Source organism: Planococcus citri, chromosome 4 (assembly GCF_950023065.1).
Source record: "Planococcus citri chromosome 4, ihPlaCitr1.1, whole genome shotgun sequence".
NCBI classification, from domain to species: domain Eukaryota; kingdom Metazoa; phylum Arthropoda; class Insecta; order Hemiptera; family Pseudococcidae; genus Planococcus; species Planococcus citri.
The window spans coordinates 36853318-36872163 of record NC_088680.1 but is presented as its reverse complement, the minus strand read 5'-3'; the positions used below and the strand labels follow the sequence as shown (position 1 = coordinate 36872163).

The 18846-nt window shown below is 34.9% G+C and overlaps 1 protein-coding gene across 9 annotated transcripts in view; it reads right to left on the bottom strand.

Moving 5' to 3' along the window:
* The window catches only part of LOC135844396 (uncharacterized), a 141956-nt gene that overhangs the window by 92079 nt on the left and 31031 nt on the right, over positions 1-18846 (bottom strand). The window contains exons 2-4 of one of the 9 annotated variants that reach the window (XM_065362584.1): positions 7461-7576; positions 7368-7406; positions 4571-7267 (exon numbers count right to left, since the gene is read on the bottom strand). The exons of 5 other annotated variants lie outside the window; for them this stretch is intronic. In XM_065362584.1, coding sequence (XP_065218656.1) covers positions 5409-7267; positions 7368-7406; positions 7461-7467 — 1905 coding nt within the window. In that variant the 5' untranslated portion in view covers positions 7468-7576 and the 3' untranslated portion in view covers positions 4571-5408. Of the gene's footprint in view, positions 1-4570; positions 7268-7367; positions 7577-10088; positions 12228-12323; positions 12470-15104; positions 17215-17292; positions 17398-18846 lie in introns of those variants that run through there. 3 more of the 9 variants (XM_065362576.1, XM_065362590.1, XM_065362591.1) reach the window with 3 other exon arrangements.

The window sequence follows — 18846 nt, the reverse complement described above, 5'->3', positions numbered from 1 at the left end:
GTTCTGCAGAGCTACTCAAAATGGTTCGACGTTTTAGTTTTTCTTTAAAAAATCAAATTTCCATAAAATTTTACAAAGCAGAGTTGGAGTCAAAACAAACGCCGTTCGCGTTCGCGATTTTTTTCTTAAAATCAAATTATTGAGAAAATCGAATTGAAATTTTCCAGATTTTGAAAACTGAACTCTCAAAAAATGCGGGGGAAATTTACACGTTTGTTGGGATGAAAGATGAAGGAATTTTTAGCAACAGAATTACTTTTTTCCAAAAATTCTCCAAAATTTCTACTAGTTACGATGGCACGCGGGTATGCTCAAATAGTTGGGATTTCTCCTTATTTTTCTGGGCGCTTTACAAAAAAAAAGCGTTATGTGAAAATTTTTTAAACCAGAAAGGACCCATGATTCATATTCCAATTGTTCTGCAAGTCAAAATTCTGGTTCATAATCAGATGCAGAGCTTCCCAAAAACCTCCCACCGTACCTACGCCCTATTTTCAAAATCGCGACTTTTTTTTCAGAGAAAATGTTTCGTTTAACCGTGATGTAGCAATAAGTAGTGGGGGGGGGGGGTTTGGCAATTTTTTGTGGAGATGGAAAGCTGAAATTTACTCTACACTCCAATTTTAACACCCTCTGAAAACGACTTCAGGTGGGTTCAAGTCATTTTAGGGCCTCGAGCGACTTTTATGAAAATTACTTGAGCCTCCAGTAGATTTTTGAAACTTGAAATGTCTCCAACATTAATTTATCAAATGGAGTTGGCAAGCTGAAATTTACTTCGCAGACTACATGGTGGTTTCAAATGGTTTTGAAGCTTCCAGCTACTTTTAGGAAATTTCACTTTTCCAAAAAAACGTCATACAACCTTTCAAAAAGTTGCAGAAGGCTCCAAAACAACTTGAAATTCACCATCAGTCAACTTCGTAGCGTATTAAAATCAGTTTGCAGAATGAATTTCGACTGTCCATCTTGGTTTGATGAAATTTTGGAGAAATTTCAAGTTTAAAAAATCTACTGGAGGCTCCAATAATTTTCAAAAAATGCGTTGGAGGCTCTAAAATGACTTGAAATTTACCTGCAGTACTTCGTAGCGTATTGAAATTAGTTTTTAGAATAAATTTTAGCTTTTCAACTCCAATTTGATGGAATTTTGTGAGAATTTCGAGCAGGGCTGTTAATACGAAACGAAACGAAACGAAAGACACGAAACGAAACGGTAATTTTTTCCTTTGGACACGAAACGAGACACGAAACAAAACGAATCAAAAAAAATTACACAAAACGCAACGTTATAACGAAACAAATCATTTCTGTTTCTGCAATTTTCGGATTTTCATGGCAAGTTTTTTTTGTAAATTTTGACCAAATTTTGTCAAATTCACTCAAATTTTATCCATTTAGAGCCTTTAGGGGGGTTCTCTTCTGCATTTACTACTAAAAATGTCCGCTTTTCTCACTTTTTTTGGCTGGAAGGAAACGAAACGAAACGACACGAAACGGCACGAAACGATATGGCACGAAACGAAATGATACCACTTTTATGGAATGAAACGAAACGGGATAACAAAACAGTTTGGTTCAAAGAGCTCAACCGAAACGAAACGACACGTTTACGTTTCGTGTCTAACAGCCCTGATTTCGAGTTTAAAAAATCGGCTGGAGGCTCCAGAATTGCTCAAAACGGGTTGAAACCGTTTCCAATCGATTTGTTTTTTTTGGGGGGGAGGGGGGGATTCTTCAACAAATAATGTGAATGAAAAAAGCATCATTTTTTCGAATATGTATGAAACTGCTGAATTGAAAAATCAGTGCCTCAGTGGAATAAGTAGAATTTATTTCTATCTTACATTTACAGATATTATTTGTAATATTCCTGAATTCATTGAAAAACAAAATACAGCTACAGAACAACAGAATGTATTTTCATTTTTCAATTTATTTTATTTCTTGCTTTTTAATTAGGTACCAGTACGGACGAGCCTTTATATTTATTTACTAATGTTTGTTAGAATGTTCATTTTCATTTCATCTTCAATGCTTCATTTTTATGAAATTTAAGGAGTTGTGATGGGAATCTGGCTGGAGTCGTGAGAGGAATCTGGTTGGAGTCGTGAGAGGATCCTAAGATGAGTCGTGAGTGGAATCTGAATCGGAGTCGCGAAAGGAATCGGAATCGAAAATTACGATTCGGATTCGGATTCCTATATCTGGCGAATCTGATGAGCGGAATCGGGACTCAAAATTTTGTGGAATCACACCATTTGGAATCCGATTCTCAAGCTCCTGGAATCGCGCCAACTCTGATTTCAGCTAAAAAATATTGAATTTTTGAAAAAAAAAATCAATGAAATTCAATTTTTGTAAAAGCCATCCACTCAATTTCATCAATTCTTTGGTAATTTTTGAATGATTTCACTGTTTTTTAATTTTTAGTTATTTTTGAACAGTTTTAAAATTTCAACAAATTGAATCTTCATCAGTTTTGTATTTTTTACATGACTTGAGGTTTTAAAAAAATGATGAAAATCTAGCGGGAAGTCTAGCGATTTTGCTATAGGGAATTTAGCGGTTTTTAGCGGTTTTTTAGGATCAATCTGGCGGGATTTTTCAATATGGCATTGGCAACACTGGACTTTCTTAAGAGTATAATCTATTTCCATACTTGTATTAAAGAGCTTTAGGGAGGGAAAGACATTACAGGTTAGCAAACATTCGATAAAAAAAATACAGAAAACCGGTTACGCGAGTGGTAACACTCGAACGTAACGTAACGTTCGATTCGATGAAGTCATAATGTATTTTTCCTATTTTTACCGTTTTTTTAGGGCCGAATTTTTTTTAAATGAATATTTCCCACGTATGACGTAAGTAATTGAGGATTACTTACTAAAGTAATCATTTTACCCTGGTCAAAATAACAAAAAGGTAAACCTTCTTCTCGCGAAGTAGTAATACTCACAAAATTTCATTTCATAGTCATTAATGTCATTAGTAAATCCAAGTACTTAGTTGAGTAAGCATTTTACTTACTCAAGCAAGACAAGTGAAAAGAATAAAGATGCTAGTACAGGTACAGGATTTCGGGAACTAAAAGCTCTTCTTAAAATAGCCGTAGACAAAGACAGCTGTGGAAAAAACGTAAGACTGTCGTAAAGCAGATAAAATTTCGAAGTGCTTTTTTTTTTTACGGAAAGTAGCTTCTGAAATTCTCAATTAACATTTTCAATTTCATCATCTTTCAATGCCGATTTCACCACCTTGAAAGGAGTAGGATGGGTGGCTGCGACTGGGAAGGAGTTGGTTCCATTTCAAATTATGAGCAATAATAGATGTTCTTTTCGGTGAACAGTAGGACAACTTTCAAATACCTAAATCTGAATTGATGGATACGTAGTACGTATACGTCTACGTACGGCAATTTACGAGTACCTTTATACCTACTTAAGTATATCGGAAAAGAAGATTCCTTTGCAATGTCTTCGTTTTTAAAACTCTGTAACAACTTTCTTTTCCAATCATAATCGTACTTTATACAGTATAATCAAACCTAATGCCTACAATTGTAGGTAGGTGGTAGGTACACTTTGTTAATTACGTCAACCAAAAAAAAATATTCTAGATCAAGATACTACAAAATTGAAAGCTCGTAATTATCCAAAAATTCATCACCGCTCAAAATTTCAGTCCAGTCATTAAATTTTATCATTTTTTTATTTCAAAAAATTTGGATTTGATTCATAAAAAATATCAAAATATATACTTAATGCAGGGTGTAAGTATTACGATTCTCGATCTGAAAATCAAAAATGTTCCACTTCACTTCACACTTCAAATTATTATTGGTATTTCAAAACAGAAGTTCAGTGATTCCTTGGATTTTTCAGTTGAAAAAAAACAATAAATGAAAAATGAAACGTCAAAAGGCTTCAAATGGAACTTAACCGCTCTGGTGATCTTTATGATCGATCTGGACACTATTTCCCAGAATCCATGGCGAACTAAAAGTCGAATGTACACCTTCTGGGCAACGTTTTTCAAATTTTTAACCATGAAAAATCGATGCCTTAAGTAAGATGTAAATCTAAAAATCATAACTAAAACTTCATTTCGTTTTTTGGATTACAAAAAATTTCAACTTGGTCTACGAATAATGTCTAGAGTTTCATTAGTTATTGTTTCCTAGAAATTTCACGTTGAGAAATGACAACATGAAACGAACTTCGAATGAAAATTACACCACCTATAAACTATAAATAACATCTTTCGTCTTCTTCATGACTAATCTTGGTACAATTTTTCAGTATTGATGGATTTTTTCTGAGGGCGAAGGAAAAACACAATTTATAGGTACCTATTAAAATTCAAAAATGGAGATCATTTTCCAGACTGAAGTTCTTTGTATCAAATTATTTCAAAGTTCTATAGAAATAAAGTGCCAGGTAGCCTACTCGAACGAAAATGTTTTAAAAGAATTTTGGTTTAAAAAATAGTTTCATTGGATACACAGTCCTTGAATCAAACAAAAAATTATCCTTAACGTTGATAAGAAATTGATATAAAAACATATATGTAAAACTCAAAAACTCCAATTTAATTTTTAAAACCATATAAGAAATTCAATTCACAACATAAAATTAAATATGGAAAGTTACATAAAATCCTTTCTATCTACATCTACGCACGACGATAATACATACTTGACGTAACATTAGAAACATGATATTATTTTATTTACCACATAGTTCGATGCGTAAATTCCAAATCAGTCGCCTGATTCGATGCAGTTCCAAGCACTTGGCTGGCAAAAAAATGTCTATATTTTTTGGATTATTTTTTCGAATACTCCGCAGGAAAACACATAAGTAATTACGTAAAAACAGGTTTTAAAATTTGCAGCTTCATTATATTAGACATTATCATAAAAAAATCCTGACTAGTACATATGTAGAGTGAGTTGAGAATGTTTAAAATTATCCGAAAATTTACTTCCATTTTATGACGAGTACATATTTGTAAAATCAACATAAATAATAAAAATTGAAACGTCACAGCTCAACGAGTATACAAACTCAAAAATCTAGTACATAAGTAGATAAGTACCATAAAATTAACAAGAATTTAAAAATATTTACAATAAAACTTACAACATTTTCAATTATTTGTTTCTAACAATTTTCAAAATTTCCAAGATTTATTTTACGTTGAGAATTCTACGAGAAAAAATGTTATCTGAGGAACGATTAAAATGCATAAGTGTTTCTGAAATTTTTCCACATTGAGGTTCGAAAAACGTTCAAGATCAACGACACCTCCATTACATAACGGTTGAAATCATTTTTTTGAGACAACAGAACCACGAAAAACAGTAAATCTATTAATAAACTAAACCTTCGGGAATTCAAAAATAATTACAATAAGAACTCGAAAAACTTTCTTCTTGTTTTGGTAGGAATATGATGATTTCCTTCGTTAAGTCGTTTGATCAACATCGTCCTCAAGACTTTTCTATCCGCTTCTGATTCGAGAAACAAACGAGCCCATTTTTCCGCATTATTGCGCGAGTGTCCATCGATTATCATATTTTGCACTTTATCGATCCCTTCGCACGAAAAAATAATCCTACTTTTAAACTCGATTGCTTGATTGGCTGGAAAAGCATCGGCTATAATTTCAACCAATACATCATTCGTCGAAACGAAATGCTTTACACAAGCTTTGAAACCCGCACGTGACTTGAGCAGTTTACTTTTGTAGGCTGTAATGATTTCTGGATACGAGGACGCGAGCGGATCCAGCAAATCAGTCACTGCTTTTAGATTTCCATTCGAATAATAAGTCAAGAATAGTTCATCGAGAATTCCTAAATGTTTGGTTAAAAATTTACGCACCACTTGTACCGAATCAGGATCTGTTTTTGCGAAGACTACATTCAACAGATTCGCCAGCTCTCGAGTGTCACGCTCGACTACTAGTGCTTTGCAATGCGGGATAAAATTGCAGGATTGGGTGAACGATAGTTTGAACTCTGTCGATTCTTCTGCCGAGAGAAAACATAAGTTTACTACGTAGTCGAACAATTCTGAACAATTGCGGAATATAAAAGATTCGCACCATCCGCGGAAAAATTCCTTCTTGGTGATTTCTCGTTTAATATCCACTTTAAAGTGATCATTTAACACACAGGAAAAGAAAGCGGGTCTCATGTCTCGTTTACGTTGGCACCATTTGATTACCTTCATGATGAAATCATATTCGTTGTGATGCAACATATGTTGCATTAATTCACTGCGAGAAGTTTTACAAATTTCTGTCAAAACATAGTCTTCTGCGCAGTTTTCAAGCAGTACACTGAATAACTCGACGTATTGCTCTTTGGCGATGAAAATGCCACCATACCACGTTGAAATTGCCAAATTATCTTTGTTATCGTCAAAACTGCAGTCCGACGTGTAGTTATCCATGATTTGGACAATTTTTTGCAGGATTACGCGTTCACGTTGAGATTCGTTCAATTTCAAGAGTAGTAATTTCTGAAAACATAGTCCGTACTTATCGATTAACCGAATAGTTTGTATAACTTGTTGTTCGGCATCCAAACGATCAAAAAAGTACTCAATGGCGGGCCAGTTATTGACATAAGGATGCCGAATCATGAGCTCGTCGATAGGCTGATTTCTAAGCGCGTATATCTGACCCAATTCATTGGCACGAACACATCTCCAATAACATTCCATAGGATTTTGAGAGAAGTAGTAATCATTAACGTGGGCGCTCTTATCCGGCAGCTTGGGCCACATTTTCTCTATTTCTTCTGGTAGGCAATACGTACATGCAAAACGGAACTTCTTCGTAATTTTCAATCTGTCACATGTTAATAAATTTCGAGCCGTTTCTGCGGAATTGATTGCTCCGTTGGGATGCCAAATGATATAGTCGATCAGCTCGTAAGGGTCAATTCTGTTTGGGTCTGGTCGTTCATCCAAGCCATATCCCGTAGGTCGAGGGAAAAAAAATTCACTAGAGATGTAAAAAGTCCATCGGTCGACATCAGAAGACACGAAATTGAAGTGATGCTGTATAGGTGAACTAAACGACTTAGGTAGAGGTAATGCATCTATCCAATGAGGTATTTTGTCCTTCACCGATGTTCTCCATTCGTAGTGATTTTCGATAATTCCTGGTATCGCGACGGTAGCTCGATTCCATAAAGCGATTGCCACGCGAACTGATGCAATTTTTTCCAACTTGGGCGCAATGATCGGTTTGCCTGAAACAATAACGCCGAAATGATTAATTATTAGGTCGTTGGATAGAACCAAAATTCGCACGAATTCCAACGACATCGCAAGAACACCGATCAAACTTACGTTCAGCATGTTCGAAGGACCCGGGATTCAACATACGTCCATCATATTCGGAGAACTCTGAGCTGTCGGTAGAAGAGCTGTCTCGTCTGTACCGATTCATATCAGCGGCCGTCGTAAACACAAGCGTCCCCAGTTGACCCAGATAGTTGCACAATATTTCCAATTCCAATTATCACGCAACCAAAAATCCAATTCAACTGAGTGGACACCTGGTGTTGAAAATTAAAAAATAAACGTTCTGATTTAATAATTGACAACAGATAAACAAATATTTATTAAGATGATGTGAAAAAGAGAACATTTCCATAATATTGGCATCAATTGGAGAGGAAGTTCACACTGAGAGGGCGACAACCAAGAGGCCTAGAAAGTCAGGTTATTTTTATGAAAAAATTAATTTTTGTCACTTTGGGATGGTATACCTATTTCAACTTGAGATCAACTTTTTTTTTTGGGGGGGGGGGGGATTAATACGAGTAGGTACATATTACCTACACACGTGTATCCTACCTATTGATGAAAAATTTTCAAAAATTTGCCAAAAAAAAAATCGAAAAATCAGCTTTATTATTGCAGAATGTAGATCTAACGTGTGGGTGACGTAGCTAGATTTAAACTCAACGCAAACGACGGCTTCATATGTATAAGACTCATAAGAGTCCCCTTGTAAAATTAGTACCTTTATATAAAGTTCCACTCAAACAGTAATCACTTGAAAGTCAGAATACCATCAGCATGTTTTAAAATACACAATCGTCGATACGTCAACATTTTTTATAAGGAAAATAAGCACCTAGATAACCCAATACCAATATTTTTGTTCGATGCACAGCAAAATATCGAATCAACATCTGTTTTCTAGTCATCTTTACGAATAGCCGAATTTTGGCATCATTTCTCAACATCTATTTGTGCCCTTCTAAATTAAAAATTGTTTCATATGATCGGGTGATTTTTGAAAAAATATTTGTGGGACTGGATTCGACAGAGTAACTTGAATTCGCCATCTGACTTCAAAAACTAAAAATATGTCGTAATATTTACATTACAAGTAGAGTACCTTGCAACTTGAAATTCTCAAACACTTCCAATCCACACTCAAAATTTTTTATCACTCAGGGTAATCACTTCACATTCCAAATTCTCAACTGGAGAGAATCTTCTCCCTCATTCTTCTTTTGAAAATATTTCTCCAGAAAAGTTGGTTGGCCCAGCTGAAAGACGAGTTGGAGTATTGAACCATGACATTAGTATAGATTACGAGAAAAATGGTCGTAGGGTTTTGAACAAATTCAGTGGAGACCTCATTCCGAGTTGAAAGTCACCCAGAACAATTGTCAGCACTGGAAGTGCCACTAAAAAGGAGACATAAATCTTCAAAGAGGAGGAATTGGAATAATCGAAAAAATCGTTATTTTTTCGTTTCAAGTTGTACCGATGTGTTGGAAAAATAGCCCAGATAGTTTTTAAAATGCTGCAGGGCTCGTATTCAATTTTTTATTTAAAAAAAAAAAAAACTTTAGTAATATTAAGAAAGTTAAGAAAAGGCAAAAAAAAGTACATAGTAGAAAAATAATCAAAAAAGTTACAAAACGTGAGCATTGGGCAAAAAACGTTGAAAAAAAATCATAAAAAATAGGTACATTAAATTTCAATTAGGTAACAATTTTTTTGGCGATTACCGGCAAAAAATTCCACTTTTTCCAAATTTTCTTCAGAATACTGAGTCTATTTCGCAACTTTTTGTTAATAAAACAAGATTTTTTGGCAATTTTTGATGTTGAAAAAACTCAAAAAGGTGAGAATTTCTGGCGATTTTTCAAGCAAAAAAGAAAGATTTTGAGAATTTTAGGTAATCAAGAGCAGAGGTTTTTTTGGTAATTTTTTTTTACAGAAATGCGAGACTTTTGAGCAAGTTTTGGGAAAAAATTGAAACTTTGAAATTTTTGTCAAAAAAGCGACAATTTTTAGCCATTTTTTTACAAAGCATAAAACTTTATAGCAATTTATAGGGGGGGGGATGAGATTTTTCATCAATTTTTGGCATTTTATTTGTAGAACAACTGAGATTTTTTAGCATATTGGTAAAAAGCGAGATACGTCAATTTTTAGAAAAAAACTCAACTTTGGACATTTTTCGGCTATTTTTCTCGATTTTTTGAAATTAGCAATAGACTTAATGATAAAAATAAAAAAAAATGGAACCTTTGTATTTCAAAATACTATCCCAATTTTAGAAATGGCACCTGTCGATATTTTTACATTTCAACCGCTCTGTAGAATCTTGAAGAAGATCTCAGATTTTGACAGCAATGGTCTAGTTCGACGCAAAATCTCAAAATACTATTTTTTTTAAACCGAACCATTTTTTCCAAAACAGATTGCGCAGGAGCTTGATCGAAAAAACCAGGATTTCTTTCGAAAATGTCCCCTCTTGAGGCAACTCTAGAGATGAAACCTTTTCTAGGTCACTTATAACTTAAAATAAGTCACCACTGGATTTGGTCAAAATTCGTCGACCTTTTTTTTCGCGACCCACCTCATTTACCTACCTACTATAGAAAAATTTGAATATTCCTACAACTGCTTGATTTTAAATCACACAAACTATGAAATTTCAGACTTCATCATGTAAATTGTAAAGCACATCGCGAAAACATTCTTCCAAATAAATCCCCGAGTTTAAAAGTTTCAATTTCTTTCGAGATTTACTTCAATAACTAGTCTTTGCAAACATTTTTTTCGTCATCATAATCGACATTTCCAATAAAAATTATCACGCTTACATACTTAAAACTAAAATATAGGTAACCGAAACCTAAAAAACAAACAGAATAAAAACTTTACATTTGAAACTTCAACGAATTATAAGAAATAATTGATAATACGTGGGTATCTAAGCCTAACTGGTATAAACTACGAACTCATGAATAAAACTTTAGTGTGTAGATAGATACACAGATACACAAGTAGGTATGTAGTAAGCACTAAAATAATCCGAAACATAAAATATTGACAAATTTAAAAATAATCACAACAAAAATTCCAATAATCGTTTCCTCGTTTTACAGTCAACTTTACACTTTCCTTCCTTCACACGATCGATTAACCGACTCCTCAAGATTTTTCTATCCGCGTCCGATTCGAGAAACCAGCGCGTCCATTTTTCCGCATCACTCAACGCTCCACCGACAATCATATTCTGCAGTTTATCGATTCCTTCGGGTGATAAAACGATCTTTTTCTTGAACTTGGTAGCAAGTTCGGCAGGCAAACCATCGGCTATGATTTCAGCCAAAACATCATTACTCGAACCGAAAAGATTTACACACGCTTTGAAACCAGCACGGGACTTGAGCTGTTTAATTTTATAATCTGAAATGATTTCCGGACACAATGGCACGAGTGGAGCCAACAAATCATTTAATCCTTTTAAATTCCCAGTCGAATAATAAGTCAAACATTGCTGATCGAGGTTCCTTACAAGCGTACGCAAAAATTTACGCATCAGTTCCACCGATGAAGGATTTGTTTTTGAGAAGGCAAACTCCAATAATCTCGCCAGTTCTTCAGTTTTGCGATCGATAACTAATTCTTTGCAATGTTTTTTAAAATACGAAGTTTTGGTCAGAGATAGTTTGAATTCTGTCGATTCTGCTACTTCGGGAAGGCATAAGTTGATCAGATGATCGAGCATTTCCACAGCATTTTTACAAATAAATTCTTCGCACCGTTCGCTGAAAAATTGCTTCTTCGTGATTTCTCGTCTAGTGTCTACACTAACGTGACCCATAACAGCCGAAACGAAATTTGGACACTTCTCTTTGCTATACTTCCACCATTCTAATAATCCTTCGACGAAATCATTATCGCCGTAATTCAAAATCTGACGCTTGAAATCTTCGCGAGCTGTGTTCCAAATTTCCGTCAAAACGAAGTCTTCGGTACGGTTTTTCAACAACAAGCTATATAATTTGAAGAATTGCTTTTCGGTGATTAAATCGCGAGCATCGTGCCACGTAGAAATCGCTAAATCATCATCGTCGATATTTCTGGTCGACGTGTAGTTCTCCATGATTCGGACAAATCGATCTTTGATCACGCGTAGACGTTGAGATTCGTTCATCTTCATCAACAAGAATTTCTGAAACGATGATTTGCGCTTCTTGCCGATCAACCAAATAGCTTGCTCAACTTGTTGTTCGGAATCTAACTGATCGAAAAAGTACTCGATGGCTGACCAATTATTAACGAAACGATGCTGAATCATGAACTCTTCCAAAGACAAGCCTTCCTGCGTTGGCATCTTATGCAACTGAAAAGTGCAATAATATATCCAATAACAGAATAAAGGATACTCGCAGATCTGTAATGTAACATAGAGGTCGTTTTCATCATCCATCTTGGGCCATAATCTTTCTACGTCTTCTGGCAGGCAATACGTACACGCGAGACGAAACTTCTCCGGATTCGTTAATTTTCTAGATTTTAATAAATTTCGAGCCGTTTCTGCGGAATTGATTGTTCCATTGGGATGCCAAATGATGCGGTCGATTAGCTGATAAAGTCCACATCTCAGCTCTCGTGTCTGACAGGCTTCTCGAAAGATGTAAGAGATCCACTTCTCTACTTTATAACTCAGGCTACGGAAATCACGCTCGATAGATTCAACTAACGATTTAGGTAAAGGTAATGCATCTATCCATTTGCGCGAGCGTAGTTCTTTGTTAAGCCTATAATGGCCCTCCGTGTCGTCGATTGCGATTAAATCTGGTATCGTAACAGTGGCGTGATTCCATGAAGCAATCGCCACGCTGACTGATGCTATTTTTTCCAATTTAGGTACAGTGGTTGGTTTACCTAAAACAGTTACAGCGATGGTTTTTGGTTAGATCGATCGTGAAACAAAATTCGTACGAATTCTGACGTCAGCGCATAGATCCAAGTCCAACTTACGATCCCAATCATCACTGCCGGTATTGGAAGTTTCGTAAACATCCATAGTTGACTTGGCTAGTTGAACAACATTCCGAATGATTCTAGTTTTCGCGTAACATGAATTTATTAATCACAGTCGACTTTCGAAAAAACCGATCGTTCTGCTACAAAAAAAAAAAAAAAAATGAAAATGAAAAAACAATGAACAATAAAATCGAAGAGTACCTATTGATTTATTTTCCATTAAATTCTTTTTTCTATGTACATGTACTATACACGCCCCCTTCTATATTTTGTTGTAAAAATTTAAATTTCAAAAACAAAAAATTGAAAAAAAATTAAATTCTGTTATCATGAAAAAGATTTACTTTCATGGAGAAAGGGGATGAAAATTATTCAATTTTCAAAATTGAACCTGCATCACTGAATGTGGCGATCAAAGTCGCAAAATATAATATCTAGAATTTATTTCACTTTATTCAGCCTCCTTTTCCTTTTACCAAAAAATTCGTTTGCATTGTTTTTTGCATAAAACAAAAACAATAATTCAACATTTTTATTTTTAAATATTTTAACTTCAATTTACATAAATAGAAAACGTATTGCTGCCTGAGCAAAAACTCCAGAAAAATCAACAATTTGTGAAGTAAAAACTTTTTTTAATAAAAGAGGTTTTAACGTTATGCTTTCGGGCTATTTGATTTTTTAGAATGAAATTTCGGGACCTTTTTCCGTTATTTTACAATCATTTTTTGTGCCGATACCAACCTTGTTTGGTAAAAATTATATCTTATCTTCGAATTCTGCAAAAAAATTCAATCTTGTCAGCCCACATCCCTCTTTTACAAAAAAAAAAAAAAAAAAAATCATTTGAGGGAAAAACTACAAAAAATTATTGTACAAAATACTCCTGCACAGCGTACAAAAGCAGTGAGAATTCAAATAATTTCCATTCAACCTCCTTTAATGATTGATTTCCAGTATCAGGGAGGGGGGAGGGGTGAAGGGCCGTGAAGGTTAAAAATTCGTATGGGTGCAGGTAGTTTTTACACCAGAAGTACGTACCTACGTAACATTCTAGACCACTTTCGAATCAAACCCGATTTTACTATCTTTTGAGGGAGGACATATTTCGAGCAGAACTGATCAAAACAAAATTGAAACATCTAAAAATATGTATCTGATCGCTGAAAATTTCAGATAGGTATCTATACTGAATTCAATGTTTACAATTTCAGAAAATTTGAATTTGGCCAGTGAAAAATATCGCTTGGTTCAATGTGATCTGTTGTTCACTTCCAAATCAAAATAGAGAGATTTTGGAGTGGTTTCTGAGCTTTCGGTAAAAAATAAAATGAATGAAAATTAAACGTAAAGTAGTTTCAAATGAAATTCACCGGCGTCTGTGAACTTATAAGTTGACTGCTCTCGTGACATTTCTAATCGATCAGGGCACTATTTCCATGTATAAATTATCGTATGTTTAAGGTGATACTCATTATAAAATGTGAAAGGAGTTCCTGGTGCTAAATTCGACAAAGTGGCTTCAATTTGCTATCAAATCGACTATGTTCTACTCAAGTACAATTCTCGTAGAGATCATTTGGAATTGAACTTTAGTATCGTTGTGTACTCAGGGTGTCCACTCATTTCTGGAAATGATTTTCCCTGACTTTTCCAGGTTTTCCAGACCAATTTTTCCATTTTTCCAGACCATTTTTCTCAATTTTCTATGCTCACCCCGTACTTTAATTGATTTTTTTTTTGGGGGGGGGGGGTAATTTTTTTTCATAAGCTTCTCTTCGAACTGGATACTTCTTCGGATATAAAAAACAGCCTAACTTTGATTATTAACTTTTCCAATTAAAAATAAGTAAGTAAAACATGCATCAACTTTGTCCAATTGATAAAATACCTATGTATTCATATAACTTCTGAAAATTTTTCTTTTCTTTTTTTGATTTTTGAAGGCCTCAGAATGTGAAATTTGTTCATTTCAAAATGAGAGACAAATTGGCCCGAGCGAAGCGAGGGCGAGAACTTTCGAAAATTTTCATTTCAAGGTGCCTGAAAACGAGTTTTTTTTTGAATGCGAAGCCTGTTTATTTTTTGGTTTTTTAAATTTTAATATTGGAATGGATGTTTTTTTGAAGGAAGTTTACCCTTTAAAAAGAAAAGAGAATAGGCTCGAGCGAAGCGAGGGCGGAAGCTTCTGAGAATTTGAGTTTCAAGAGTCATAAAAACGAGGTTTTTTTAATGTGAGGACGAGTAGCTTTTTTTTGGCTTTTGAAATTTTAGAATATTTGAATTAGGTATGTTTGGTTTTTTTAGTGAGGACGAGTAGCTTTTTTTTGGCTTTTAAAATTTAAGAATATTTGAATTATGTTTTTTTTTCGAAGGAAGTTGATTTTGAAAAATAAAACAGAACAGGTCCAAGCGAGGGCGAAAGCTCTTGTAAATTTGTACTTATGTATTTCGAGATGCTTAAGAACGATGTTTTTTTCGTGAGGAGTTCATTTTTTGGCATAAAAACTTGATTTTTAAGAAGTGAAAAACAGTGTTTTTCTTTCATCACAGGTCCTTATTCAGAATTTTCAATTGATCGTTTTTTCAAAATTCAAGGGATTTTGCGTGAAAATTACGAAATTCCCTGACTTTTCCAGACCGACCAAATTCCCTGACTTTTCCAGGTTTTCCAGGTTTTCCAGACCTGTGGACACCCTGGTACTAGACAGAGCAGGTTCCGTCATTAAAAATCAAGCGGAAAAATTATTTGCAACAAAATGAAAACGTTGACACAGACAAAAAATTACATATTATATTCGTCACACTTAAAATCACCATATCATACTACTATTTTTTAAACCCATAAATGAACTCAAATAATTAAAAAATAATATAAAATGTAATATTGATAAACAGCTACCTGTTTCACTCTTGAGACAATAAAAACATACCAACATCAAACAAAATTAAAACCCCGTAGCAAAAAATTCAACGAAATAAAATGAAATAGGTACCTAATTCTACAGCTAATAGGCACGTTAACTTGATAATAAAGTTATTACAGTAGTTCGAAAAATTAAACGTCACGCTAAAAATTCCACAATCCTTCTTCTTTTTTTGTCACTATAAACATCAAACTTTCCTTTTTTTCGACGATCAATTAATATGCTCCTCAAGACTTCTCTATCCGAGTCCGACTCGAGAAACCAGCGAGCGCACTCTTCCGCATCATCAAGCTGTCCATGGAGTACCATATCCTGCACTTTATCAATTCCCTCGGGTGATAAAATAATACTTTTCTTGAACTCTGTAGCTAGTTCAGCGGGTAAACCATCGGCTACAATTTCAGCCAAGACATTATTTCTCGAACCGAAATGACCATAACAAGCTCGGAAACCAGGACGCGACATGAGTAGTTTACTTTTGTAGCTGGACATAATTTCCGGATACGATGACACGAGCGGAGCCAACAGATCATTCAATCCTTTCAAATCTCCAGTCGAATAATAGGTTAGACATTTCTCATCGAGATGGTTCAGATTCGTGCTGAAAAACTTGCGTATAAGTTGCTCCGATGAAGGATCTGTTTTTGGGTACCCAAAATCCAACAATTTCACGAGCGTTTCGGTTTCATGACCGATGATCAATGTCCTGCATTGTTTCCTGAAACACTGGGTTTTTGTCAACGATATCCTGAACTCTGTCGATCCAACTGCTGCTGCGGGAAAGCATAAGGTTTCCACATGGCTTAGCAATTCCAAGGCATTTCGAGTGATTAATTTTTTGCAGCATTCGCTGAAAAATTTCTTTTTCGTGATTTCTCTTCTAATATCAGCGCAGGCGGGATCCAAAAAAACCAACGATAAGAAATTCAAACACTTTTCGTGCTCGCATTCGCACCATTTAAATAACTTTGAGATGAAACAATCATCGCCATAATTTAAAACATTACACTTCAAATCATCGCGAGCAGTATTCCAAATTTCAGTCAGAACGAATTCTTCCGTCGAGTTCTCGTACATCACGTCAAATAAGGAAACGAATTCATGTTCGGAGATTACATCGCGAACATAGTACCACGTGTTGACAACTTCTTCATAATGTTCCCAATACGCGTAGATACCCACAATATCCTCAAGTTTACCCATAATCACTTGCAAACGTTGCGATTCGTCTAGCTTCAACAGCAATAATTTTTGAAAACGTTCTCCTCGTCGGTCGATCAACGAAATAACCATTTGGACTCGTCGATTGGCGTCCAAACGATCGAAAAAATACTCGATGGCAGACCAGTTATTGACGGAAGGTTTCATTATCATAAACTCCTCAATGGGCTCATCACTTCGCATCCGTATATTTTGTAATTCACCGGCGCAATAACATTTCCAATAATACATCAAAAAAGGTCTTCGATTGACTTTAATACTAGCCACTTCGTGATGATGTTTCACTGAAGGCCAAAGCATCACTATATCTTCTTGCAGGCAATAAATACACGCCAAACGGAACTTCTTACCAACGGACAATGCATTAGATTTCAATAAATTTCGAGCTGTTTCTGCTGTATTTACAGTTCCGTTAGGATGCCAAATGATGTAACTGATGTGCTGATACAAATCAGAGTCGTTTTCTTCATCGAATACCATTTGCTGGAGGTAGGAAATCCAGTCGCGTACGCTGGATTCCACTGCGTAGAAATGATTCATGATACTTGGCGCAAACGATTTGAGCACAGGTAATGCTTCTACCCATTTAGGTACTTCTTCTTTTAATGATTCACACCATTCATAGTGTTCCCAGATCATATCTGGTAACACGACGTCGTCGGTAGCACGATTCCACAATGCGATTGCTACGCTAACTGATGCCATTTTTTCTAATTTTAGCGCCGTCGTCGGTACAACTGGAACAAGTAATCCGAATCGATTAATTATTAGGTAGTTGATGCGAACTGCAAAAAAAATAAAACTATTCAACTTACGACTAGCATCATCGACGTAGTCATCCCACACGCTATCTTTGTCGCTGCTCATATTCTCAGCCACAGTCGACTCCAACAGCAGTAAAATATTTTGAATTACTTCAGCTTTCATGAAACAAAAAATAACACTGAATTGAGGATGTTAATGAACAGTTTAATTTACTAGACAACCGAAAATTAGCAAATCTGTATAGGTACTGATAACAGCTCTGATTTGAAGACTGACGCTATACGCTATCTATAATAGTAATTTCAATTACTGCTCGACGTTCAAATAAACAGGTTTCCAGTTTCAAAAACAAAATCACGAAAGGACAGCTGATGAAATTCACACCCTGTGTATTGAACATCAAATCAACTGCTTTTGTAGTTACTTATCTCTATGATCAATCTAGCATCATCTTTTAGAATGTATTCCTCCTTAGCCAGTTAGCTTACCACGATCAAATCTAAATTCTTCTTCTCAAGCGATTGCGTATCTAATTCGAAGAGAAGTATGTACTTCCTGCGTTCCTGAGATTCGAGGGATAGTCTACTAAGATGGAATGAAATTCGCACTAGGTCTACTCCATCCATAGTCCCCTTCAAAACAAACTGTCAAGTCTTCAAGGGTCTCCACAGGTTTTTCAAATTCTCAACAGGTTAATTTTTTCTTTCCAAGTAGAAACGGAAATGTTAGTGATTTTTCGGGGTATTTTTTGAATTTCAGAAAAATTGGATAGGCACGTTTCTTTCCTTGCTCAAGATTTTGTAAAATTATCTCATTAGTTTCAACTCTCGTTTATTTTGTATTGCATTCCTAGTTCTACAAACCTGAACACAAAAAGTACCTAGTCAATATAACGCCATCAAACATTTTTCAATCAAATTAGAGATCGTTTTCTTGAAAGCAAAACAGCCCAAGCGAAGACAGGGCAAAAGCTCTCAAAAATTTACAATTCAAAGAATAAATTTTCAATTATTTTTTGCCAATGAAATTTGGAATGGAATCTTATAATTGGGTACTTGAAAATTTTTCTCATTCTCTCCATTAATTTTTCAAGTTTTATGAAGGACAAATTCAAGTCCTCAAAATACAGCATTTTATTTCTTTCAAAACGTCGACAACACATACCTAACTAGGGAACCTCTCGAGGTATTCGCCTCCGATACGAGCGGGACTGCGAATTTTGGACAGCGCATGGTCTAAAACCGCATCCATAACCAAAGTTTCAGCAACCTAAGTTCGTTTTGGCAAACGCTCAAAAATTCAAAATTGACCATTTTCAGTGATCCATTTTTTTTTTCAAAAAAAGTACGTATTACTTGGAAAAAAATTAGTTATACTATTCTCAAACAAATTCTTAAATTTCGATGATTTAAAAAAAAAATCACGAACAGGTTAGTTAATTTTATTTTCGATTTCAAAATGCAGAAAAAATGTGACAAAAAATCAAAATTTCTGAAAATGAACAAAATTTCTCATTTTTGAACTTGAGAAGATACTTGAAATTTTTTTTTCAATTCTGAGAGTATATTTAAAATTTGAGGTAAAACTTTCAAATGACAAGAAAA